At 44.4% G+C, this 27,312-nt stretch overlaps 1 protein-coding gene across 3 annotated transcripts in view; it reads right to left on the bottom strand.

Moving 5' to 3' along the window:
• Positions 1–27,312, bottom strand: part of C1H2orf76 (chromosome 1 C2orf76 homolog) — an 84,968-nt gene that overhangs the window by 11,638 nt on the left and 46,018 nt on the right. The window contains exons 4-8 of one of the 3 annotated variants that reach the window (XR_009865201.1): positions 24,100–24,150; positions 18,480–18,517; positions 12,196–12,277; positions 4,353–4,484; positions 3,159–3,387 (exon numbers count right to left, since the gene is read on the bottom strand). Coding sequence is in view for 1 of the 3 variants with exons in the window: in XM_062184745.1 (XP_062040729.1) it covers positions 4,408–4,484; positions 12,196–12,277; positions 18,480–18,517; positions 24,100–24,150 (248 nt within the window). In the remaining 2 variants the exon portion in view is untranslated. Of the gene's footprint in view, positions 1–3,158; positions 3,388–4,319; positions 4,485–12,195; positions 12,278–18,479; positions 18,518–24,099; positions 24,151–27,312 lie in introns of those variants that run through there. The other 2 variants (XR_009865217.1, XM_062184745.1) reach the window with 2 other exon arrangements.

Genomic DNA, 27,312 nt, shown 5'->3' with positions numbered 1-27,312 from the left:
CACAGCCCACGAGCCTTTCTGACTGATGACCAAGACGTGAGTCTCCAGAGCCCATCATCCAAACCCTGATGCTCATAACCGAACCCAGAATGCTTTCTGGGGCTGGGGGAACGGGGCTCAGGGCTGAATCACTGAACAGCCTCTTGTGACAGAGAGAAATGACGTGCTGGGCCTGTGTCGCCCCCCACTGCTCCCCAATGTGCAGGGGAGTAGCCGTGGGGTACTGTGACATACGGGGGCTCTCCAGGCCTGCCGAGACCTGATGCTGGAGTTCAGAGTACTAACCTTGAACCCATGAAGCAAAGATGCCACTTCGTTCAATTACTGTTGCTAATCTGATGGCTCATGAGACTTTCTGAGAGTAAAATGAATTGAAACTGCCTGTAACCAAGACTCAAAGCCCTTCTCCAATACACTTGCAGCACACACATATGCACACGTGTACACACGGGCACAGCCCGATGAGAAAAAAGAGGACATGTGGTTCCTCCTGCACTGCCACATGTGGACTTCCATGCTCACCGGAGAAGTGCTCCAACCATGTCAGACACCCCCTACATCTGCACACACATATACGTGTGCATGAGCGCACACACACACATACACACACACACGTGTGGCATTAGCAGAAATGGGAAGCCCTGCTTTTCCCTCCTGCTCCCGTCCCTAGCAATCAAAGTGTCTCTTGGAGGGGCCCAGGCCAGGCCACTTCTCCAGGGTCGCAGAAACGCAGGAACAACATCACCTCTCCTGCATGTCTGCATGACCCCCGTGAGCAGCTGACGCGTGTGGATGGGGCACTGCCTCCTGGCCTGCGGCTGACCACCTGTCTGCTACGTTTCCCCACGTGCCAGGTGCACCTTGCTTTCCAAGGGCCACAGAAATGGGCTTTGAAGTCCGAGGAAAGCTGCTCTTGACCACCACATTGCAGGCCCTGGGCGAGCGGCTTCTGGTCTCTGAGGGCACGCTGTCACAGACGGGGAGGCCTGGGATCCCCAGAGCTCCCGCCCAGGCCCACTGTGAGGATTAAGTGACATCATACACAGAACACAGAGAGGTCTGCAGAGTTCATGGGAAATACATTCTGTGAAAAAACTGTACTTGGGTTTCGAAATTTTTTTAAAAGATTGATTTATTTGAAAGGCAGTGAGTTACAGAGAGGCAGAGAGAGAGAGTGAGTGAGTCTTCCATTCACTGGTTCACTCCCCAAATGGCCACAATGGCCAGGGCTGGACCAGGCCAAAGCCAGGAGCCAAGAGCTTCTTCGGATTTCCCACATGGGTGCAGGGGCCCAAGCCCTTGGGCCTTCTTCTGCTGCTTTCCCAGGCCATTAGCAGAGAGCTGGTTTGGAAGTGGAGCAGCTGGGACTCAAACTGGTACCCATATGCGATGCTGGCACAGAGGCCTAACCTGCTGAGCCACAGTGCCAGCCCCCATGAACGTTTTGAAGCACCCTTGTAGAGGGCCTGACACACAGTGGTAACTGCAAATAAGTGAGGCCTCTCGTCCATATTTCAGAGACTGATACTGCTTTAAAATGCACACCTATGTGCTTAAGTAATGATGTATGTGCAGAAAAACATTTGAAAGTGTGCACCCCAAGCGATGTGAAGGCATGACCTTTCGCAGGAGTTTTACTTCTTTTAATCTCAGAGTTGCTTGTTTTTCACAATATTTTATGGGGGTAAAACACATAAAAAGAAACACTAAACAGTATACACGGAAAAACTAACCCTGGGGCCGGCGTTAAGGTACAGAGGGCACAGCCGCTGCCTGACTGCACCAATGTTCCTTTCCGGAGCTCCAGCTCAAGTCCCAGCTGCACACCTTCTGACCCAGCTCTCTGCTGATGTGTCTGGGAAGGCAGCGGAAGATGGCCCGGGTACCTGGACCCCTCTACCCATGTGGGAGACCCAGATGGAGCTCCTGGCTCTGGCCTGGCTCAGCCCTGGCTATTGCAGGCATTTGGGGAGTGAACCAGTGGATGGAAGACCTCTCTTTTTCTGTCACTCTGCCTTTTCAATAAAAGGAGGGAGGGAGGGAGGGAGGAAGGAAGGAAAGGAGGGAGGGAGGGAGGGAGGGAGGGAATGAGAGAGAGGGGGGGGGGGAGAGGGAGAGGGAGGAAAGGAGAGAAAGGAAGGAAAAAGGAAAGGAAAGAAAAATTAACCCTGATGGAAACAAGCCAAAATGTTTGGGGCAATTGCCCAATGGAGTTTTTCCTGTTTTTTTTGTTGTTGTTGTTGTTTTTTTTTTTTAAATTGCTTTGCTTGTATTAATTTCGTTTCTTGGAATTCTTAGCACAAACACAGTCTCCTTGTAAAGTTCACACACTACAGACCCGGGTTCTTCCCACTTCACCTCCCACAGGTCATCTGTGTCACCGCTCTGGAGTCTGCCCCTCTGTGTCATGGATGTGCATGTGGCTGCTATATACATTCACACACATAAGGTCTTACTCCATTCTAGCTGCTGCCGCAGGATCCACAGACCGAGTGGCTTACTAACAACAGGCACCTGCTTCTCGTCACCACTGAGCTGACAGTATGAGACCAAGGCACCGGCAGACTCCGAGATGACTGCCGAGCTGGGTCCTCGCAGCCGCCATCCTCCCTCCCAGAGGGACCTTGCGTGGGGTCTCTCTGGGATTTGTTTAATCAGGGTACTGATCCCACCCATGGGGGCTCTGCTGCCGTGTCCTGCCTGCCTCCCACCAGCACCCCGAGGGTGAGGATTTGGGCACGGGAATTTGCGGTGTGCATAAACATTCACACTACAGCAACATGACACAGACATGACCCTCGCGTCCGGAATTACTGAGAGAGATGTATATGAAATCATTTGTGCTTTTTAAACAGATGCCAACACATTTTGATTCCCTTGATAATTCCATCTACCAAAATGTCTCAAAGCCCATTCCATGTCAGCAAACAATAAGGTGTCCCTCAGAGTTCTAGGTTAAGGAGGAATCCAGAAATGAAGGGACTTCAAAAATTCCATGAGAAATGGAATTAAAACACAGGTTCCGGCCATTGCGGTCATTTGGGGAGTGAACCAGCAGATGGAAGACCTCTCTTTCTCTCTCTCTCTCTCTCTGCCTCTCTGTAACTTTGCCTTTCAAATAAATAAATAAATCTTGTAAAAAAAATAAACACAGAATCAACAATGTTTAAAAAACTTTAGTTTATCGTGGTGCAAAAAACATTAAAGCCCATGCATATAAGGAGTTAAAAAAAAAAACTCGTCAAAAATGTATAGCATGAAAAAAATTATCCGTGAACTTTTTGCCCCGAAGTAAATCTATCTTCTCAGTCTATTTTTCCACAAACTGCATCTCTTTCTCTTCTGCGTTCACTAGGTCATCTGTGTATTCAGCACTTAGCTTAATGACTGAAACAACGAATAAAATCAATAGAATTCCTGACTTTGAGGCGACTCTATTAAATGTTGCAACAAAGCAAAACATCTTTTGCTCAGGGTGATCAGACTTTCCAGCTTGATTTAAAAAAAAAAAATGGATCTCTTAAGTCAGACTCCACCACGACGAAGCTGCTTTGCCCTCCTGGCAGCTGGCAGGGATGGGGGGAGCAGTTTTGGAGCCACCCAACACCTCCAGTTCTGATGGACGCTGGTGTCAGCATCAGCCCCGCTATGTAAAGACCCTCTCAGCCCAGATGTACACCTGCTTTCCACGAACAACTTTCTTCTCTATGTACAAACATCCTGCTACCTTGCCTCCAAAACAATGAGTCTGGTTTTATTAGTTTGCTCCTGAAGTCGGGAACACAGCTTGGGGGGTAGTGGGAGAGAGGGAGAGAGGGACGGGGGAAAGGAGAGGAGAGAGTTGGGGGGGGGGGCACCGGCAAGCCTATTTGTATAGGCTGAGATGCCAGAAAAAGAAACCCTCTTCTATCAGAAAACCTCCCTAAGTGTCACGTCCAGTGGTGCGTACTGCATGTTCCCTGAGCTAAAAGATGGCCCCACAGCTGTCCAAGATGTAAAGAAAGTCATAACTGTCCCAATCAGAAGCTATAGGAAAAATACAGAATGAACAGTCTGACCTTAGGCTTACATTCTTTTTAAAGAGCCCAACAGGCAAGTCATCAAGACAATTCCTAATTATAGAAAACTGCATTTTCAAAATCAATATTCCATGATGGCTTTTGAATAACAATTTCTTCCACTTTGAGGAAATCAGATTGGTTTTTTCTCATAATATGTTGTTGTTTTACAAGAGGAAATAAAGGTGGAGGGGGGAGGAAAGATGAGATCTGCAGAGAGAAATCATCAGATTTTAGCTCAAATGGCAGAGCCTAAGATTAATGTTTTAAGATTTGTCAATTTCCAAAACTCACTGGTGAAATAAGGAGCTTAATACACGTTTGCAAAAAAGGAGGCCCGGAGATGTCTTCACCAGGCTGAAACGGGATTAGCTTTGTACTTCTCATAATCTTCTCCACAGAAGAATGCGACTTCAGTCTCACTGGCTGAAAAAGAAAAAGCGAAAATGGGAAAAGGGTTTTTATGTAAAATTAAATTTTAAACAAGTCTGGAGATCCGCAAACACGCTGGCTCCATGTTTGAGAAGAGTTCCAGATGCCTACAGTGGAAAACATGAATTCTTTCTTTTATCAGATCAGCAGGAAGTAAGGGGGCAGTCTTAAGAATCTCAAACTCAAGCGCTGTGGCGCAGTAGGCTAAGCCTCCATCTGCAGCACCAGCATCCCATCTGGGCACTGGTTCATGTCCTGGCTGCTCCTCTTCCCATCCAGCTCTCTGCTATGGCCTGGGAAAGCAGTGGAAGATGGCCCAAGCACTTGGGCCCCTGCACCCACGTGGGAGACACGGAAGAAGCTCCTGGCTCCTGGCTTTGGATCGGCCCAGCTCCAGCCATTGTGGCCATTTGGGGAGTGAATCAGTGGATGGAAGACCTCTCTCTCTCTCTGTTTCTCCCTTTCTTCTCTCTCTCTCTCTGTGTGTAATTCTGCCTCTCAAATAAATAGAATCTTAAAAAAAATTTTCAAACTTGAAAGTTCATGGAAAATGGAATTAAAAGAATGTGACTTGTCCTGGAATGGTCTGAAGCCCCCTAGTAGAACAGTCTGGGTCAGAAGGATTTCCCAGGGACAAACTCCCTTCTCACACAGCAAAGTGGTCTTCAGATGGAAGTGATTTCTTGAAAGAAACATTTTCAATAAAAGAGCATTTCCCTGGCTTTTGCTTAGCAAAACAACAACAAAATTAACCAAATCTTGTAACATTATTTGAAATTTTCTTCTTGTAAATTATTTGTCAGTTAAGTGGAACACCTGTAAGACGCACACACAACAACGGCTGCCATTTTTGTATATAGCCGTCTGCATTAGGAGACAGAACTAAGCACCCAGAAGGGAGGAGCGGTGCTACCATGTGCGCTACGTCGGGTTTTGCTTCACTGAGAGTCATTTTCCGGGATTATTTTCAAAAGTTACAGTAACTGTACATCTTAAAATTTATAATCAGCTCCAAACAGTGTGTCACAATGAGCAGCTAGACAACCACGTGTGAGGTCAGTCATTTTGCAAGACGGATGTGATCCAAAAGGCTGAAGTGTCTGCTTGCTGATAAAGAATGTTTTCACAGAAAAAAAAAAAAAAAAACCTCAGACTCAACTCATTTAAAAGGCAAGAGGACGCGCCACCACCCCCAAATTAAATTCAAGAGTGAACAGAGAACCTGGTTTTCAGGAAATCATCAAATTGCCCCTTTATTGTCCAGAAAAATAACAAATCTTGATTTTGTTTTTCTTTTGAAATCTGTTATTCAGTTACTAAAGGAGGTGGCTGCTCCCCTCACCCTGAGAAATTAGCCTGTAGGTATAATAATTTAATACTTAGAGGATCAGTGGAATATTTTACAGATCACTTTACATTCTCCCTCGTGACCCATCAAAATATGTGTCTGAAGAAGTTAATTTTTTGCTCTGCTGATGACTAATTCATGAGGCTTCGGCAATATGCAAAGTGAAAGATACAAATTGGCTTCCACCTCAGCACCTTCAAATACCTCTAATTATCCACAGGGGACGCGGCCCGGCGAGGGGACCCGCAAAGGTTCAGAGCAGTCACAATTCTTTCAACCTAGCAGGTCAAGGACTCCGTCTTCTAAAACAGTAAGTCAGCGCCATTATTAATTCAGGCTGGGGACGGATCTGATGGAGAGCCTTCCAATTATTAAACATGCAGTTCTTTAAGGTGTTGTGCCAACAAGTTCCACACTGGTTTCTTAAATTAAACCAGAAGTTAATACAGTCTGCTTGGCTTTTACAGAAAGAGCAAAGGGGCCTGCAGAGTCTCGGCGAGAAAACAGACAAGATTATTTGTAATGCATACTGAGTGCCCGATTAACATAGACTCTAGGAGCGGACCAGTGGAACTCTTCAAGCCCAGTAAGTAGGATAAGGGAAAGGGGGCCCAGGCTTACCAGAGGTTTGCTCCTTTGCCACTATCATCTCACCATTAGAACTCAGCACAGAGGAGCGAAATTAAGGAGATTAGCAGGATATTTCATTAGAAGTGGTTTTTGCTGTTTTGGGGGAATATGAAATGTAGTATCACTCCGGCATAAGCCACCCGTGCTCATTACAGAAAATAAACAAACGCTGAGAGAAGAAAATACAATTAACCGGCGTCTCAGAGCCTCATCCCAACTCCACTACATCGGTGAGATTAAATTTAATCACAGTCGATGAAAATCGGATTGCTAACTCTCATCAGCACAAGCCTGGGGGCACCGGGGGGAGGGGCTGTGCACACTGCACTGGGCAAGCAGTTACTGTATCGCTCTCTGCTCCGCGAAAACAGCATCTCAAAGAACAGCCAGGAGGCATCCCGCTTGGAATCAGTAACACGAGAAGGAGAAGGAAGGGGCTTTGGCAAATTCCACATTCAAAGATAAGATCCTTGGCCACGTAGCCTTTCTACAAAACCTCCCGCGGTTTTCCTTTGGAGAAGGGAAGCCCACCCAGGGACAGACCTCGATAATCAAACTTCTCATGGCCAAGGAGCAAAAGGCACCCACTTGTTCATCGGTGCGGAGCCAGGCTCCGGCGGCCAGGTGCTATTTACACACTGCCCATCACACACCGTGGCTGCCCACGCAGCACAGCGCGGGGCCGCGCCAGGCGCGATTAGGCTGTTCGCTTACTGCACTTGACATTTGCGCGCTTCCCTTTGGAGAAACTGAGCAGCTTCCCGGGCCGGGGAGGCGCAGGCTCAGGATGTGGCGATGGCAAGCAAGCACTGACAAGGCAGCTTTGTTTTGACGCCGACATCCTCTTGGGTCTCGTTTACTTACAGAGCCGTCCGTTCTATGTATCAAGTATTTATGCCGTCTCTCATAATACAGGCTCAGAATGAGATCATCTAGGGCCCAGATATTATCGTTAGACGATAGCAATTTTTTTTTTTTTTGCAGGAAAACTAGACTGACAAATGGGTTAAACACGAATATTTCTGGTTGGTGAAAATAGTTCTCACCCTAAACAAATTGAAAATCATGCAAATTAAAAGTTGCTATGGACATCCAAAAGTGAAACATACAATGGATTTCAAACTTTGGTGCTGCCGGCCAAGAGAGGTAGAATCTCATGTTTGTAAAAACCTGTAAGACTGTCGAAAACATCTGAGAGAAGGATTTCGTGGACTTTCATGTTGCAAATTGATTTGCTGATTTTTAAAGATTTTATTTTTAGTTGACACATAACTGTCCAAATTTATGGCGCACAAGGTGATATTTCAATACATGAATACAATGCACAATTATCACATGGGGTAATCGGCATATCCATCACCTCAAGTATTTATCATTGCTGTATATTGAGAACATTCAAAATCCTCTCTACAAGCTTTTATTGATTTGCCAATTTGAGTGAAAACAAATTGCAAATGATTTTCCAGACCTCTACATAATCATTCTTTCCACTATTAGTCCTTAAATGCCTGCTTTCCAAATTCTATTTAAAATGGTTCCTTTAAAAATGGCTCAGGAAGAACCCCGAGGAAGTCTACAGTGTGCTGGTCCCCTAGGGCACCTGATTTTAAATTAAATGTGCTGCAGGCGGCCGTGCAGTCAGGTGCAGAGTGCCTTGGCATGGGAATCGGAAATGAATGTGCAATCTAAAATCCAATAAATGCATTGCCACTTCATCCCTTCGTCTTCCTATCAAATGGAATCAAGTTAAGAACCCTCCAAATACATTTGTGGATCATTTTAATATTGATGCTCAAGATAAATGAAATGAACATGAGCCAGGACATCCGAACTTTGGATATAAAACTGTGCAATGCTACCAAACGGGATGGACACGCACACACCTTTAACCAGAAAATAATTATGACGCCTTTAAATAAAACATGAGAAATCAATTTTAAGTGTGAAATCCCAAGAAATAAATAAAGGCAACATGTTTAAATCCCTCAGCTGACCCATCTGAATAAACTCATCCGTCCATGAGGGCTTGTGTGCATTTCCTCAGCTCCCAGCATCCTGCTGGTGGGAATCAAGCCAGGACAAGGCGCAGGCCCTGAGGACAGGGACACAGCACAGAGGCTGTGGCACAGGTCATCCACCATCAGGGGACACGGCAGTGACAGGTGCAGACTGCTGACAAACAACAGACACCAAGGGCCCGGAAGGGATTTATGTGACAACCACAGACCAACAGCACAAAATCGCACCCTTTCCCCTGCTCCGGGAATACATCCTGTCCTTCCAAGTTTCACAAAATCCCAATCTATGCATCTTTCAGAGCTGTGCTCACGACTGTGCTGTGCTTCCAAGAGTTCAACACGGGAGGCCCGCCCGCAGTCCAGGAAGAGCACCCCACCATGGAGCTAGCTTCCCAGGGCACGAAGCTTCGCCCATCTGCTTTGGATCAGCTGGCAGGGTCTGAGGAACACAAATCCTAAGAAAAGGTGACCTCTGATAGACTAGGCACGTGCCTGTGACTTCCACAATGATGGGGGGAGGGCAGAAAGGGAAGGAGCATCTTTAGGGGTGCACCCTGACACCCTGTTCTGGAATTACTGCGTTTCCCGGCACACCACCCCCACTGCTGGGTACCAGACTGTGTCTGTGTTATAATGGTACTGTGAAGAGCAGCCGCAGTACGCGCGAAGGAAGAACACATGTGCCCTCCAGATCTTACTACCCAACAGCAGCATGGGAATGGAACACAAATAACACAAGACCCCTGGGAGGAAGCGGGAGCCCAAAGAACCCTACACTATTGGCTGTGCCGATGAGACAGGCAGAAGGCGCGAGGCGCTCGATGGGGTTCTGGCTGGGGGCAGATGACAGAAGCAACACACAAACTGAAAACAAACCCCACGGGAGCTGGGGGATTATTACAGGGCCCGGCTACAGGGGCACGCAGCCTTGCCCACTGTACCTTGTTTGCAAACAGATCCCGTCAAACGCAGCCAGCTGCAAGAGACTTCCTCTGCCACTATTTCTTTCTGAGGATGGAAGATGCATCAGATAATAGCAGAGGGATGTAGGACAAGGAAAAGATAAAATATCACTTAAAAAAAAAAAAAAAGACCCCCACCTTACATGCAAATCTAGTACTTCAGAAAATTAGTTCATAAAACTACAATAGTTAAGAACAAGGCTTTGGGGCTGGCGCTGTGGCATAGCGGGTTAACCTGCTGCCTACAGTGCCGGCATCCCATATGGGTGCTGGTTCAAGACCCGGCTGCTCCACTTCCAATCCAGCTCTCTGCTATGGCCTGGGAAAGCCGGAGAAGATGGCCCAAGTCCTTGGGCTCCAGCACCCACGTGGGAGACCTGGAAGAAGCCCCTGGCTCCTGGCTTCAGATCAGTGCTTCTCCAGCTGTTGTGGCCAATTGGGGAGTGAACCATTGGATGGAAGACTTTTCTCTGCCTCTCCTCTCTCTGTGTAACTCTGAATTTCAAATTAATTAATTAATTAAAAAAACAAGGTTTTTTTAAAATAAAAAAAAATCTTTGGATTATAAATGATTCTAGGTAAAATCCTCTTTTTTTCTTTCCAAAAAGCAAATATATATATATATATATATATATATATATATATTTTTTTTTTTTTTAACTTTGTGTAGTTAGTACTAAGTGCACAAGCACACACTTCCATGGTTCCCCTGAGGTCGGGTGTGGAATATACAAGAAGAACCTGGAGGGCGCATAGAAGGCCAGAGTTGGAAGTGGGGGCATTTCTCCAGGAGACCCTCCAGGAGAATCTTCAAATCGGCTCTTTCCCCTCAGCTCCACCTCTCGCCCCGACAGCCCGTCCCTTCTTTCACCACGCCTGCGGAGGGAAAGTCAGCATGATGAATGTGTTGCGTTATTCCCATGGCAACTGGCCGTGACAGCAGAGTGAGAGAGCTCTACCCGCAAGATCAAGTGGTAAAAGGGAGAGAGCAAGGCCTTCCCTCTTTACATCTCCTAAAAACCTACCCAGACCCCACGCTGGGCGAGAGCACATTCCCTAGAAAAACCACACACTTCAAGTGCCACTTCTGCGCTGGACTCCGCCGAGAATGTTCTGTGGCTCTCATCTGCTTCCCAAGGAACAACCTGGGCTTGTGCTGCCCTCAAGTGTTCTGATGCTGATCAAAGTCCTGGGGCCTTCAAACAAGGATGACAAAAGGAGGGATTTGATTTTCCCCTCTATAGACCTTCTGTTATCTAAGTCAGCCTGAAATGAATGACAAGGAGACCAACAGGTCAAGGTTTAAAAAATTCAGAACGTTTTCCTAGGGGCAGGCATTTGGCACAGTAGTAAAGATACCGCTTGGGATGCCCACATACCATATCAGAGAGCCTGGGTTCAGCTCCATGCCCAATTCCAATAACAATAATCTTAGGTATTCATAATATGGAAAGACACTAAGTCTAGCATCAGTGTATACTCATACACAGGAAACAAGTCGTAAGATCTCATGTTATTTGAAATCCTATTTCAATGGGAAGATCCATGCCAATAATTCATGTTAGTCACATGAGTCATTTGAAGGCAAATTCCTGACATGTGTGAATAAAGAACTCAATGGGGGCTGGCGTTGTGGTGCAGCAGCTTAAGCCACAGCCTTGCAATGTCGGCATCCCATATCAGAGAGCCAGTTTGAGTCTTGGCTGCTCTGTTTCCAATCCAGCTCCCTGCTAACACACCTGGGAAAGCAGTGGAAAATGGCCCAAGCACTTGGGTCCCTGCTACCCACTTGGGAGCCCTGGATGGAACTCTTGCTTCCTGGCTTTGGCCTGCTCCAGATCTGGCTGTTGTGTCCATTTGGGGAATGAACCCGTAGATGGAGCATCTGTGTGTGTGTGTGTGTGTGTATCCCACTCCTACTATTACTCTTTCAAATAAATAAGTAATAATAAAAAAATTTTTTTTTAAGGAACTCAACAGAACATCTGCCAGAAAACATTAAGGCTCTCCAATGTGGCCCGCACTTTTTAAGAGTCCCTCAACTGGTGCACATGAATACTTTGCTGGGTGTGAGATCTGTGAATCTCCATTCTGGTCACAGGCACAGGGCTTCAGCTGCTCAGCCCTCTCCGCTCATGCCCACCTCTGTTGCTGGATCAGCTTTAGGTGTGCCTGCCTGTAAGTAGAATAACAGTGACATCTAATGGTCACAAGATATGTCACACAGCATTTCTTTAAAACACATGTTCGGGGCTGAAAGGCATTTGTCACCTACACACACCAGGCCCTGCGTTTAAATTCCCTGCCACGGTTGGCCCTGAGTGACCCGGATCACCGTCAGGAACCACACCACGTGTTCTACAAACAACACTCGTTTCATTACTCCACGTGGGTTCTACTATATCCATTTCTCACAAACCATCGGCTCAAGTGACGCTGGTGAGCCGAAGCGGACACAGCACTAACCACCTGCCAATCACTGAAAATGACCCCAGCAGAACTCTGAGCCAGCCTTCTGGAGTGTGTGACTTGCATTCTGCACATGTGCAGAACAGGTGTCTGCTGCCCTGGGTCAAGTGACCACAATCGGCAGCACTGTCCTCCTGCTCTGAAAGGTGAGGGGGCAGTCAAAAGTGCCCCGCACGGACAGCACTGACGGCGGGGAGTTGTCCGGGTATCGCCAGCCAGGCCTCGCGGCACGGGCTGGGAGGGCAACAGCCCCTCCCGCAGCAGGGCCCCTGGCTCACCGATGCCAGCTGCTTTCAGAGTGCTGCCTTCTTCCAGCAGGAGTCTGTCATCGTCTTCCAAGCTCAGCACGAGATCGTTTGTCTGAAAAGCAAGAAGAGCCATGTCTGTCAGCACATCTGTGGGTTTCAAACGAGAGTATATATAAAAAGATTGTTGGGAAATGGAATGAAAAATAAACCGGGTGCAAAAAGTTTTCAAAGTCCATGTGTAACGTTTTCATAACAGGTATTTCCTGCAAACATTTTGGAGACCCTCTCCTATGTGTGGATTTCCCTATTTTTGGCACCAAAATAAACTAATAAACTAGTACCATTTTCTGTGCATGTTTTGAAGTGTTCTCAGATTTGGGAAGACTCTGCAAAGGCGTAGAGCTGTTACTTTGAGTCACGGCAATAAACAAAGTCACACTGTAGTTTCATTAAGGAGCAGACACACAGTGCACACCTACTAAGTGGACACCCAAGTGAGAGTGGGCTCGGGAGTTAAGACTGGGACTCAAATTCAGGCTCCCTCAGGACCCAGCTGTGCGTTCTCAACAAGCAACAGCACCCCAGTAGACCTACTTTCCTCATTTCTAGAAAAGCATGGTGACGATGACATGAGACACAGTGTTGGTCACACAGTATGTCTCTCTGGTTAGTGGTCACTGAGCCATCATCCTCACCATAATCCAGGAGGACTCAGAAAGGACCAGGCACAGGCACAGGGTCCGTGGCTACCCAGCAATGGAGCTGAGGTTCAAGTGCTGCTGTTTGACTTCTCAGAGAACCAAGTTTCCCTCAAAGGGTCAAATGTCCACGTCTCTAAAATTGTACCCAAGCTAATAAGCACTTGGTCCACTGTCATACTACCTGGTTAGTTGTCTATGTGATTGGGCGTGGGGTGGCTGAGTTTTTTCTCCAGTGACACCTACAAATGCAATTAGACATCCTAAGTACAGGAGAACATTTGGAACTGCTCTCTGCCCTGTAATAGCACACAGCGGTCACCACCAGGGCATACAGTATCACCTGTCAACCAGAACGCAGCTGTTTAGCGACATATTCTATTTCTAGAACGTGGCTCAAACAATCAACAGAGAGGGCTCCTGGCAGCCAGACAGAAGTGCCGGAAGCTGGCAGCCATGCTCCAGGGCCCACAGAACGCATTCACCAGGGAACATGTGGACCTGAGCACCATGGCACACAGATGGAACAAAAAAAGTCTTTATTAAAAATCATAATGAATCATGATAATAATTCTCTAAGCACACAGGAGGGCACTCCAACAAGTTCATGAAGAAATGAAATTGAAAGATGGGTCTGTTTTGGTGGAAAGCCTTTTTAAAATTGTGCACACAAGGGGATTTCAAAAAGTCCTGCAAAAAGGAAAATGTCTATTATGAAAACATTAAGCATGGATTTCTTTTTCACTGAAACACACCTTTTTTTTTTAAAGATTTATTTATTTATTTGAAAGTCAAAGTTACACATCGAGAGAAGGAGAGGCAGAGAAAGAGAGAGAGGTCTTCCATGAGCTGGTTCACTCCCCAAATGACCGCAACAGCCAGAGCTGTGTTGATCTGAAGCCAGGAGCTGGAAACTTCCTTCAGGTCTCCCATGTGGGTGCAGGGGCCCAAAGACTGGGGTCATCTTGTACTTTCCCAGGCCATAGCAGAGAGCTGGATCGGAAGTGGAGCAGCTGGGACTCAAACCAGTGCCGATATGGGATGCCAGCACTGCAGGTGACGGCTCTACCAGCTACACCACAGCGCTGGCCCCAACACATCTATTTTAAATTCCACTGTTTGCAGACTTTCTGTAGTTCCCAGGCATGGCTAGACGAGGAAAACCCCATTCCTGTGCAGCCTCCCGGAGACTGTGTGTGTGTAACACAGGCAGGGATATGACTGCAAATTTTTTCACACAAATAGTAGCAGGTCATATGCTCCGTCCTTGTCTTACTTTGCTCTCTTAAAACTATAGCTGGGGGCTGGCACTGTGGTGTAGTGGGTAAAGCTACCACCTGCAGTGCCAGCATCCCATATGGGCACTTGTTCCAGTCCTGGCTGCTCCACTTCCCATCCAGCTCTCTACTAATGTGCCTGGGAAAGCAATGGAAGATGTCCCAAGTCCTTGGACCCCTGCATCCGTGTAGGAGACCCAGGAAGAAGCTCCTGGCTCCAGCTTTGGATTGGCCCAGCTTCAGCCATTGCAGCCAATTGGGGAGTGAACCAGTGGATGGAAGACTTCTCTCTCTGTCTCTCCCTCTCTCTGTGCCTCTGCCTCTCTGTAACTATGCCTTTCAAATAGATACATAAATCTTTAAAAATAATTATAGCTGAAAATCACTGTACATCAATAAGAGCTGTCCCGTGGTTTATCGAGCCTGGAGCGCATTTCACGGAGGAGATACGCACGCACTCAGCCCTTCCTGATGGACACTCAGGTTGCTTCCAGGCTCTGACCACTGTAAATAATGCTGCAGTAAACATCCCTGTGCAGTCATCCCATTGCACATGTACCGGCTATAACCGCAAGGTGAATTTCTACAAGCAGAATTCTACAAGTAGTATGCAACTTCTAACTTTGGCGGATGTTGCCAAATCACTCTCCAGCGAAGCAGCACCAATTCACTACCATGCTGCCAGTCACTGGAATGCCTGTGCCTGCTTCCCATACCCGTGCCAGAGGGGCGAGCTACCAAAGCCTTCCAATCTCTGCCAGTGTGGCCGAGGCAGAGTACAGGTCGTGTTGACGTGCATGTATTTTCTTATGACTACAGCTGTGAAGGTTTTCTGGCTTTCAATGGAGTTGTAGGATAATGGTATCTACTGGAGTTACAGATTATATTTACGTACTAAAGAAATTAAGCCTGTTCTGTAAGTCCAAGAAATATCCCCATTTTTCATTTGTTCCTTGATTTCTCTTATGGTGGTTTTGTTTTTTGCTTTTAAATAGATGATGCTAAGTGAATTTCTGTTGAGTAAATAGGTTAATAAATTAGGCAAAAACACATCAATATTTGGAGGTTTCTTAGTTTGCTATCACACTTAGAAAGATATTCTCCACTCTAGATTGTTTTGTAATTCTGTGTTTTCTTCAAATATTTTTATGAGTTTTAAGTTTTTGAGGGAGGATTTCCCACCTACAATCTGTATGAATAGGGTAACGAACTCCTCCCCCTGTGCCTATGCCCTGATTTGAACAAGTTATCAACTCTTGCCCAAATCTGTTTCATCTCTATCTTCACCTCTGGGTTTGATTTTTACATTTAACCACTAATGCAATGGGGATTTATTATGGCATAATTGAAAAGGCATGGACCCGTCTTAACCATTCTCTAGAAATCTACCCAGTTGTTTCAACACCATCTCAACACCACTTGTTGAATTTTCACCTTTTCTCTAGAGACTTGAAATTCTCTATTTTCTACACACGAGATGCCTGGACCGTTACAGCCATGAGTCTGTCTCTGGACTTGTCATTCTGCGCCACTGAACCACCAGCCCAGGCGACACTGTCACTCTGTTTAACTGCTGTAATTTGATGATGCAGTGAGACACATATTAAGGCTAATCACCCTCATTTTACTTCAAAGAATTCTCCTATTTTTGGTTATTTTTTACACCTTAAATTTATTTTTTAAAACTTAATTTATTTGAAAGGCAGAGTTACAGCTAGAGAGGAAGAGACAGAGAGATCTTCCAACTACTGGTTCATTCCCCAAATGGCCACAAGGGTCAGGACTGGACCAGGCCGAAGCCAGGAGCCTGGACTCCATCTGGGTCTCCCACGTGAGTGAGCAGGGGCCCAAGCACTTGGACCATCTTCCACTGCCTTCCCAGGCACATTATCAGGGAGTTGGATAGGAAGTAAAGCAGCCAAGACTTGAGTTGGTGCTCATATAAGATGCTGGCATCATAAGCGATGGTTTAACCCACTGCACCACAACACCATCCCCACATCTTAATTTTATAATCTACTTCTTTGGTCTACATATACATGAAGGCACTTTAAAAAGTTTCGGGTGGGCAATGAGGTGCAACAGGTTAAGTTGCCACTTGGGATGCCTACATCCCATATCAGAGTGCCTGGTTCAAGTCCTGGATACCCTGCTTCCCATCCAGTTTCTTGCTAATGCACCCAGGAAGGCAGCAGCAGATGGCCAAGGACTTGGGTCCCCATTGTCCACAGAGGGAACCAGGATGGAGTTCCAGGTTGTTGACTTTGACCTGATCTAGCCTTGGCTGTTGCAGGCACTTGGGGGAGTGAGCCAGCAGATGGAAGATCTTTCCTTCTCTCTATGCAAGGTAGGAAAGAAGAGAACAAGGGAGGGAGATAATAAAAAAGAATGCAACGTTGAATGGCCAAAAACAAACACACTTTGTTTTAGAAGCTTTTGAAAGAGCTTATTGTCTTATTTTAACTTCATTATATATTTAGTATACTGTATATATATATATATATTTATATATATAGTACACTGTAAAATATCACAGTTCCTATTCTCTACAGTTTAGGAACTACAGTAAAAACATTCATTGCTCAAAGAAGAGAAAAATGGATGAATTCTGTGACCACACGCAGGAGCGGCACATTCTTGTACCCACAGAAAGGACAGACTCCACAACACAGCCCCAGACATGTGTGAGCTCGACGTTGTGAGCATTTGTCAAGGTTGCATCTACCAAAAGACGCAAAGTCACTAATCCACAGGCCACAGCCAGCCTCTCACGGGCTCTTTGTAATCTGTGGCATACAGGCATTTGAAAGCTGATCAAGCTTGTGGAGGGCACCTAGGACTCGAGAACAGAATGAAACAAAAAGAATTCATAAGTGAATACTTCATTCAAAGCGTGTTATGGAAAGACGCCTCTAAGCCGGGCACTGTGACGGGCATCCGGGACAGGAGGACGCACATGCTGTCCTTGAGTGGTTTATGTGACAGAGCAGGCTTGCTGCACTGAGTCTACAGCCACATGAGCCAAGGCCACTGAGAGCCACGAGAAGCGATCAGCCTTCCTGACAAGAAGCACACCTTTGAGTGTGGCTTCATAGAAACATTTCTCCAACAAAGCAAGAAACAGAACGGCGAACACAGGGTACACATGAAAATAAACAGCTCTGTTTGGGGACGGCACTGAGGATGACAGGCCCTGCCCTCTGTGGAACTGGGAGGTTTGCTCCCCAGAGCCACCACCCTGGCCTTCCCTTCCACACGCAGAGTCCGTTCAGAACTCACAGACCCTCAGTACCTGCTGTTGGTTTTTCCATTACTGCAGAATTAAGACAATCAAAGAGACTCAGCTGCCATTAATAAGTGGTTTCCTTTACATGAAACCTGAATTTACTAAGTTGTACACTTGTTTTATGGTAAATATTTGCTTGATAAACAACATATGGTATGCTTTTCTTTTTAAAAATTAACACTTTTTAGGGGCTGCTGTTATGGCACAGTAGGTTAAGTCACTACCTGCAACACCAGCATCCCATATGAGTTCAAGTTTCAGCTACTCCACTTACAATCCGGCTCCCTGCTAATGCACCTGGGAAAGGAGTGGAGGATGGCCCAAGTACTTGGCCCTGCCACGCATTTGGGAGACGTGGATGGAGTTTCCAGCTCCTGGCTTTGGCCTGGCCCAGCCCTGGCAGTCAGGGCCATTTAGGGAGTGAAACAGCTGATGAAAGATCTCTCTCTCTTTCTCTGACTAGCTCTCTCTCTCGCTCTGTAAGTCTGCTTTTCAGGTAAATAAAATAAGTCTTTAAAAAATAAATTAAGACTTTTTAAAAGCAGGGATATGACTTAGCTTAAAAGTAAGGCAGAATGGGGCTGGCGCTGTGGCACAGCGGGTTAAAGCCCCAGCCTGCAGCGCTGGCATCCCACGTGGGCGCCAGTTCAAGTCCTGGATGCTCCTCTTCCAATCCAGCTCTCTGCTATGGCCTGGGAGAGCAGAAGAAGATGACCCAATTCCTTGGGCCCCTGCACCTGCATGGGAGACCTGGAAGAAGCTCCTGGCTTCTGGCTTCAGATCATATCAGCTCAGCTTTGGCCATTTTGGTCATTTGGGGAATGAACCAGCAGAATGGAAGAGCTCTCGCTCTTGCTCTCACTCTCACGCTACTTCTTTCTGTAACTCCTCTGTCTTTCAAAATAAAGAAAATAATTCTTTTTTTAAAAAAATAAGGCAGTAAAAGGGTGCCTACAAAATAGAAAACACTATCATAATGGAAACTATTTTAGACATACATATGTTCATTCACTAATTCACCAATTCGATCTACAATGGACATCGGGAACTTACCTTTGACTTATGTGCTTGATGAATAATCTTTAGTTTATCTGGAAGAAAAAAGCAGAGTGTCTTTACACAGATAATTCTTAAAATTTCATTTCCAATTATTAAAGTGAGACAGAGGGCAGCTGTGAAATTGAGAAATTTCAGTCTCTGCCTTAGGACCAGAGTGACTTAGAAATCTGGTATGCGGTAAAAGAAAAATCACTTCTGCAAGTCGCTAAAATTGAAGGTGAAAGGACAAAGGTGGTTAAAGCCTTGGGTTCTTGGTACAACTGTCTGTGCCTCAACCCGAAGTCAACACAGCGTACCTCCCCTCAGCCTAGAAGACAAGCAAGTCACAGCCCTCTCTCTTCACTAAAGGAGGAATAAATAATGTAAAAAAAAGGTCTTAAATTAAGGCAGACGCTAGCAAAAATAGTTTAAAAACATCTAAGCTAATCTCTCAGAATAGATATGGTGACAGAAGGGCAAATAATCATAATGAAAAAGGTGTTACCTCTCTCAAATCCAAACATCATCTTGGATCACTGGTAATCCTAGCAAGGCAGCTAAAGCCTTGAGAATACTAACATATCTGCCTCCTGGTTTTCAAATATTGCACCGGCTCACAGCCACTAATCTCCTTTACTCAAACCAACTCCACTCCCTAATCTGTTTATCTTGGAGTCAGGCACACTGTGCTTCTCCAACAGGTAATTTTGCTGCACTTTTGTAAAATTCTAATTCTGCAATAACCAGCCCTTAATTACATAAGAGATGAAGCCATTCAACAGGTTTAAATTCAGCAAGGTTCCAGTTCTTAATTAGATTTTATTGAACCATTCAATTAGTGTGTTATGATTACAGTGTATTATATCTGAATAAATGCTCAACCGTAAGCTAAAATTCATTTCCAGCAATCACACTATAACAACGAATTCCAACATTAATATGGTATGAAAACAGACCTTACAGGCTCTTTTCTTTTTCTCTCTCTCTTTTTTTTTTTTTTTTTTTACTGCACAGTAGGGAGACTTCATGCCTCATGAGGATATAAAATAACATTCTGTATAAAGAATTGGAAGCAATGAGCTGGTATACCCCAAACACAAAGAAAAGATAAGGAAAAGCTGAATTAGACCCCCTAAAAATATACAAGTGTTACATGTTTACCCATTAAAAATTTTAAAATTACAATTCCTAAAAGCAAAAAAATAAATAAATAAATAAAATAAAAGGCAGTAACAGATCTATACTGCATGTTTTCACAATATAAATGGGGTACCAGTCCAGTTAAGAGCTAGTATTCCAAGGGCCAGTGCTGTGGTGTAGCAGGTAAAGCTGCCGCCTGAAACGTCGGCATCCCATAAGGGTATTGGTTCATGTTCTGGCTGCTCCACTTCCAATCCAGCTCTCTGTTATGGCCTGGGCAAAGAGAAGATGACCCAAGTCCTTGGGCTCCTGCACCCGCATGGGAGACACGGAAGAAGCTCCTGGCTCCTGCCTTCAGATAGGCACAGCTCCAGCTGTTGCAACCATTTGGGGTGTAAACCAGTGGATGGAAGACTTCTATTTCTCTCTCTCTCTTTCTCTTTCTCTCTCTGCCTCTGCCTCTGCCTCTGCCTCTCTGTAATTCTGCCTTTCAAATATAAATAACACAATCCTAAAAAAAAAATTAGTATTCTGAATTATCCATCCTTTTAAATTGTCAGCTTTCAAAAACCTATTTCAATTTTTAATAAAAGGTCAACACAACTGTAACACTATAACCCTTAATTCTTAAAAAATAAAACAAACCTAAGCAAAATACACAAACTGGACTGCAAATATGATGCAACTGCTCAAAATAAACTTACAGTGTACATAAGAAAACAAATGTGACTCTTGGGTTATCTGTTAAATGGAGTTATCTACTGTACTCTTACCTTCACTAAAAAAATAGGCATCAGCTTATTATCTGAGACAACTTACAGAAGCCAACAGGCCATTTTTTTAATAAAAGGAGGCTAGTCTGTTATAATCCACCTGCAAAACTGCAGTTTGACCTTATTAAATATTAATCATGTTCTATATGTTTTGATAATAAGCCTTTAAATTAGAAATAGCTGTGCTTTAACAGGCTTGGCGAATTCACAAATAACAAGGTTACATTTTTAGCAGAAAAAAAATGGCTTGAATAAAAATTTCCACTGGGTTTTTTTTTTTTCCTTGACTATAATTGGTGAGACCTGAGAAGAGAGAAGAGAGGAGAAATGACAAGCCCAGCAAAAGATACTGTTAATGTCCCTGTCTCCCTCACTTGGTTTTACTTCTTCAAAAAAGAAAATCCTGGTTATTAACAAAGACATCAGTGGACAATGTTTCCTTCACGCAAATTCCCCATGGGAAGCAACCTTATAAAAATAAAAACAATATATTTGGCAACATTTAATGAGCTGGCGCATGCATTGTTTAATCTGATTCCACACGCTTTAGGAAACACCCAGGAATTAGCAGCCCCACACTGTACAGCCATCAGCATCTGTGTGCATTTGCAATAAGGATTTAAAGAAAAGTAGCACACGTGGCAAATCAGTAATAGATATGGATCCCAATTATACCAGAGGAAGGGGCTCTGAGAACTCCCAGGCTCTGGGTGGCCAAGAGAACCAAGCCCTTGCCCCAGGGCAGTAACTATGGAAACTGAAATTTGACCCTGTACCCTTCCCACTCCCTGACACCCTGACTATGGAGCAATACTGGGTGACAAGGGCAGGTGAAAAAGGCAACACTTTGGCTTTTCTCACTGGACACAAAGCAGCAAAGAGGCCAAGAGCCAAACTCAGACAAAGAGCTACTTGAAGTCCAGTGGCTGGATAACATCTTCATAGACAAATGTACTCACTTTTTCTGCCAATTCATCTGAATAGCACAGAAACACTAGGACAGAAGGATGTTACTAAGATGGAATCAACTAAAAGGTACATTATCAGGGGTGGCATTGTGGTGTAACTGGTAAACCTGCCGCCTGTAGCACCAGCATCCCATATGGGTGCCAGCTGCCCCACTTCCCAGCCAGCTCCCTGCTAATGCACCTGGGAAAGCAGCAGAAAATGGCCCAGGTCCCTGGGCTCCTGCACCCACATGGAAGACCCGAAAGAGGTTCCTGGCTCCTGGTTTCAGCCTGGCCTAGCCTTGTGGCCATTGGGGGAATGAACCAGTGGATGAAAGAGAGATCTTTCTCTTTTTCTCTCTCTGTAACTCTGCCTTTCAAATAAATAAAATAAATCTTTAAGAAAGCAAATAAACAATAAAGGGTATACTATCTACCATGATGATGCTTCACAACACAAACACTCTCTTGTGCCTTCATTAGCTAAAGTTCAGTTCATCTTTATATATATATTTAGGCAGAGTTAGAGAGAGAGAGAGAGAGAGAGAGAGAGAGAGAGAGAGAGAAAGATCTTCCTTTTTCTGTTGGTTCACCCCCCAAATGGCTGCTACGGCCGGCGCACTGCACCGATCCGAAGCCAGGAGCCAGGTGCTTCCTCCTGGTCTCCCATGCGGGTGCAGGGCCCAAGGACTTGGGCCATCCTCCACTGCCTTCCCGGGCCACAGCAGAGAGCTGGACTGGAAGAGGAGCAACCGAGACAGAATCTGAAGCCCCAACTGGGACTAGAACCTAGGGTGCCAATGCCACAGGAGGAGGATTAGCCAAGAGAGCCGCAGTGCCAGCCTTAAAGTTCATCTTTCAAAAACACTTACATGGAACACGAAGTGGCTTACAGACACACATGCACACACCATGCCAAAGGGAAACCATGGGGGCGGTGCTGGGGTTCACTGGCTAACCCTCTGCCTGTGGTGCCAGCATCTCATAGCGGCACCAGTTCGTGTCCCGGCTGTTCCTCTTCCCATCTAGCTCTCTGCATAGGGCCCAGGAGGGCAGTGGAGAATGGCCCAAGTGCTTGGGCCCCTGCACCTGCATGGGAGATCCGGAGGAAGCTCCTGGGTCCTGGCTTCGGATCTACCCAACTCCAGCTATTGCTGTCATTTGGGAAGTGAACCAGCAAATGGAAGACCTTTATCCCTGTCTCTCCCTCTCTCTGTCTGTAGCTCCACCTCTCAAGTAAACAAATAAAAACCTTAAGAAAAAAAAAAAAAGGAAACCACATGGAACTACTCTAATCTGAAATGGAATGGAATGTGTAGTTTGATTCAGGTTTAAAGCTGTATTTCAGGGCATTCTACTTTAAAAGTCATCATAACCACAACTGAGAAGTTTCGTATTTGCCTTAACTGGGCATTGCTTAGTCCTTTCTCTTACTCAGTATTGTGTAGGTAAATTCTTTAAGTCCAGTAAACCAAAGTGCTTTACACTCAGCGCCTTCAACTTCTGCTTGCCTACCTCTCATGACCTCACAATTAGTCTCTGGTCATTTTTTTAAGATTTACTTATTTCATTTGAAAAGCAAAGTTACAGAGAGAGAGAAGGAGACAGATAGAGATGGATCTTCCAACCACTAGTTCATTCAACAACTGGCCGCAATGTTGGGGCAGGGCTGGGCTGGGCCGAAGCCAGGAGCCAGGAGCTTCATCTGGGCCTCCCACTGGGTGGCTTTCCCAGGCCATTAGCAGGGAGCTAGATGGGAAGTGGAGCAGCAGGGATTCAAACCAGCACTCATAGGGGATGCCAGCATCTTAGGTAGAGGCTTAACCTGCTATGCCACAATGACAGTCCCAGTCTCTGGTTATTAAAATGCATATATTTGGGGCCGGCACTGTGGTGCACTAGCTTAATCCTCTGCCTGCGGTGCCAGCATCCCATATGGGCACCGGTTCTAGTCCCGGTTGCTCCTCTTCCATGGGAGTGCAGGACCCAGGAGGAAGCATCTGGCTCCTGGCTTCGGATTGGCATAACTCCGGCCGTGGCAGTCATTTGGGGAGTAAACCTACGGAAAGAAGACCTTTCTCTCTGTCTCTCTCACTGTCTAACTCTGCCTGTCAAATAAATAAAATCTTTTTTTTTAATGTATATACTTGTTCAAGATTGTGTCTTCAAAGGGTTTTAAGTCATAAGATGCTCTCTATCAAATGAAAACAGAAAGAATAGTTACTCCAAAAAGTGATCCAATATGAAAAAAAAAAAATCTTACACTTTAAATTAACTGCACTGATTAACAGAAATATTTATTAGGTGCATTGTAACTTTAAGTGAAGTCTGGTGAGTGTCACTGCCCTGAGGGTTAGAAACCATACTGTCTTTATCCCAGGAAATGGCACCTAGCTTCTGGCCTTATTACTGCATTTTTAAATCACTGGTCACAACATGCAAAACTGCTATTGAACATGCTCAAGTCATTGGCATTTCAATTATTAAGCCTATTCTTTTAAGTCTTCATCTTTAACCACTTTTCCTTCTCTGATTACCTGGCAAATAAACCCATTTTAGACCGTTTTGCCAAACATACCACTTCTCACCAATATGTTGCTATTAGAGTTGTCTTTGACAACAGAAAATGTCTAATTCCTACATAAAGTTCCAAGTCAGTTTTTAGGTGTAGCTAGTCAGTTCATTTTTAAAAGCCAAATTAGAAGTCATAGCAACAAAAAAATAATGCGAAATTATATTAATATACATTTTAAAAGAAAACAAAAGACTGGTTACCATATTTATAATTTCTGAATGGTGGTGGCAGGCTGGTCCTTAAAGGGACATCTAAAAAAGAAAGACTATGGTTACTATAAGATATTTTAATAGATATTCATAGGCTATACATAATCTTTTAGCTTTGTTTTTCTAAATATGCAGATTATGCTGCTTTGACAATACTGATTGAAAACAAAATGAAGTTACCCCACCATGAAAATCTAAGGGTCACCTAAAACAACAGACCGTCAGTAACGTGTTGAGTTGTCAGTAACTGAAGGAAGAATTCAGTAACACTACCAAAGAACTGGTATTGTACTAAATACAGCAGGATCTCTGTACATGTGAAATATATTTTACACATGTGTGAGATAGTACTTGTTTTCTATATAGCGGATGTTCAGTTTATGAGAACATCTTGAGGATCTTTGGCTATTAATGAGAACCAATGGTCTAGAAAAAAACCTTACTACTATTATCAGAATTCAGATAACCTACAAAATAACTCCTCTGACTCAACAACAAAGACAAGGCAAATATTCTATTTAAAATATATTTCAAGTACTAATATTAATTTTTGTTTTGCTGTTACAAATGGGGTCTTCTCTTCCATTATATATTTTTTATTTTTTTTTTTTTTTTGGTTTATTTTTTTTTTTAACTTTTATTTAATGAATATAAATTTCCAGTGTACAGCTTATGGATTACAGTGGCTTTCCCCTCCCATAACTTCCCTCCCACCCGCAACCCTCCCCTCTCCCGCTCCCTCTCCCCTTCCATTTGCATCAAGATTCATTTTCAATTCTCTTTATATACAGAAGATCAATTTAGTATAAAGGTTTCAACAGTTTGCACCCACATAGACACACAAAGTGAAACATACTGTTTGAGTACTAGTTATAGCATTAAATCACAATGTACAGCATATTAAGGACAGAGATCCCACATGAGGAGCAAGTGCACAGTGGCTCCTGTTGTTGACCTAACAAATTGACACTCTAGTTTATGGTGCCAGTAACCACCCTAGGCTGTCGTCATGAGTTGCCAAGGCTATGGAAGCCTTCCAAGTTTGCCGACTCTGATCATATTTAGACAAGGTCATAAAAGACAGAGTGAGAATAGTAACCAATGATCCTAAGAGTGGCATTAACCAGGTTTGAACAATTATACAGCATTAAGTGGGGAAGAGGACCATCAGTACACACATGTTGGGAGTAGAGCCATTGGTGGTAGAGTAGAGGTTATGATTACAAAGGAATGAGGCCCAAGTACGCTAGACAGGGTCTAGAACAAAGGACAGAGTCATTCTTAGAGGAGCTAAGAAAGGTGCTGTCTAAGCTACAATTAAGTTTTCTGATTGAGAGGCAAATAGAACCTGATAGAAGGGGCTTGATAATAATCTGGTGGGCTTTAGGCCTTGTAAGTTAAGAGGCCCAGACCTATCTATCTCTTCACATGGGATATATCCTAAGGGAGGTGTGAACCTCCTAGGGGAAGGCACTCTGTTGACTTTCATTACTTGGTTGGCCTGGGAGGAGAGCTGGCCAGGTAAAGGCAGGTGGCAACTCTAACAAGAAATTTACAGTTCTGCCTGCAATGTTGCTGACCCTACTTGACCTCACCCTCAGCTGCAGTGGTCCCTTTGGAAGTTGGGCTGAGTGAAGGGCTTTTCAGCTTAGAGCCAATAAGATCTGTGGCTCTGACCTGGGCATCCTTCGACTCCAGGGCAGGTCCATTTCCAGTGATCCAACTCTTGGCAGAGCTGCCAGGGCTCTTCACAAGCTGACTTCTGCTGAAGCCCAGGCTTACCTCATTGAAAGCCACTGCAGTGGACTGGCCTGTTGGGTCTCCTTGAGGGCAGATCACTGTATAGATCAGCCATTAATAGGCCTGCCACCCATTGCTTCTGATGCCTAGCTTTCTTTTCCTCCTGGTTTGTGTTAAAGCAGACCAGAGGATGCAAGTCAAGGGAGTGCCCGTGTCCCATCTCTAATCTTCGGTGGCCTGAACTACAAGTCTATAGTCACAGGCATGTTCTGTAGTAGTTTTTCTAAGGTAGACAATGCCCATGAGGAAAATTATATTCTCACTTTAAAACTTTCTTTCCCTTTGGTCTGAAAGGGAGGTTTTTTCTACTTACTGTATACTTCGCTGATGGCGAAGTGAATCTAGCTATGAGATTATTATTTAAGTTCTTATTTTGGCTATGCTATTACAGAAAAATGTTAGCCATCTCTTTTATAAGGTCTAAAGATTAAATTGTGCGTCCTACAGATTCCTTCATAATAGATTTAGTTTCCTATCTTGAAGAGAATAGAGAAATGAAAGAACAAGTTGGGCTTAGAATAGAGAAATGAGGGAGCAAGTCCTAGATCGCTTGCTGACAATAGCAATATCACATGAATACTTAGCAAACAGTTTCAACCATTAGATAACAACTTAAGAAAACATTTACCAGAAGGTCCAATGCCTTCTATAAATTTTAAGAATCATGTATTTGAAAATACCTCTTAAATATCTAACATGGTGTAGTTTGTTTAACCAGCAAACTTAAGCACAACCATATAAAATGTTTTTAGTTTCTTTCTACCTACAAGTTTAAAACATATGATACATAGATTCAGGTCACTCAAATTAAAATGTATCTTTGATTGATTTTAGCAGCTTAAATTTATGGACAATCTTATCTATAAGCCATTTAAAATAAGACTCTTAATAAAATTTCCCCATGTGGACATACAATATGTACACACATTTAACATAGCATAATAGACCAATATAGCGTTTTTAATAATAGCTTTTAAAATCTTTAACTCTTTTTGTAGATTGCCAATTGATTTGAATTGCTTTTTTAGTAACCTCAGTTAACCATACTTTCTCTCAGTTGGTACTGTTAATACATTATTGGCTTCATCTGTTTACAGAGCCATCCCAAAGTACTGAATACAATGGAAGTGGCTGGAAAAAGTCCATAGGAACCCATAGGAGGACAGCTACACACAGAACCAACAACGCTTTAGTTTTATGAGCAGCAAATCATATATAACTGTGGATGACAAAAGACTTTAAGTCGCCATGTTTAAAATTATAAACTCATAGACCAAATTTGATCTTGTTACAAGGTGATTATTCAAATCTTTGAAGATAAGCACATATTTACATAACCCATAGCTCTTAATAAAAATTCAGCTGTTTTTGAACAATTAGAATTTAACAGACATCAAGAGAACA

The sequence above is a fragment of the Lepus europaeus genome, chromosome 1, assembly GCF_033115175.1.
Source record: "Lepus europaeus isolate LE1 chromosome 1, mLepTim1.pri, whole genome shotgun sequence".
Taxonomy (NCBI): Eukaryota; Metazoa; Chordata; class Mammalia; order Lagomorpha; family Leporidae; genus Lepus; species Lepus europaeus.
Note: the sequence above shows the minus strand (reverse complement) of the source record. Positions and strands in the feature narration are given on the sequence as shown.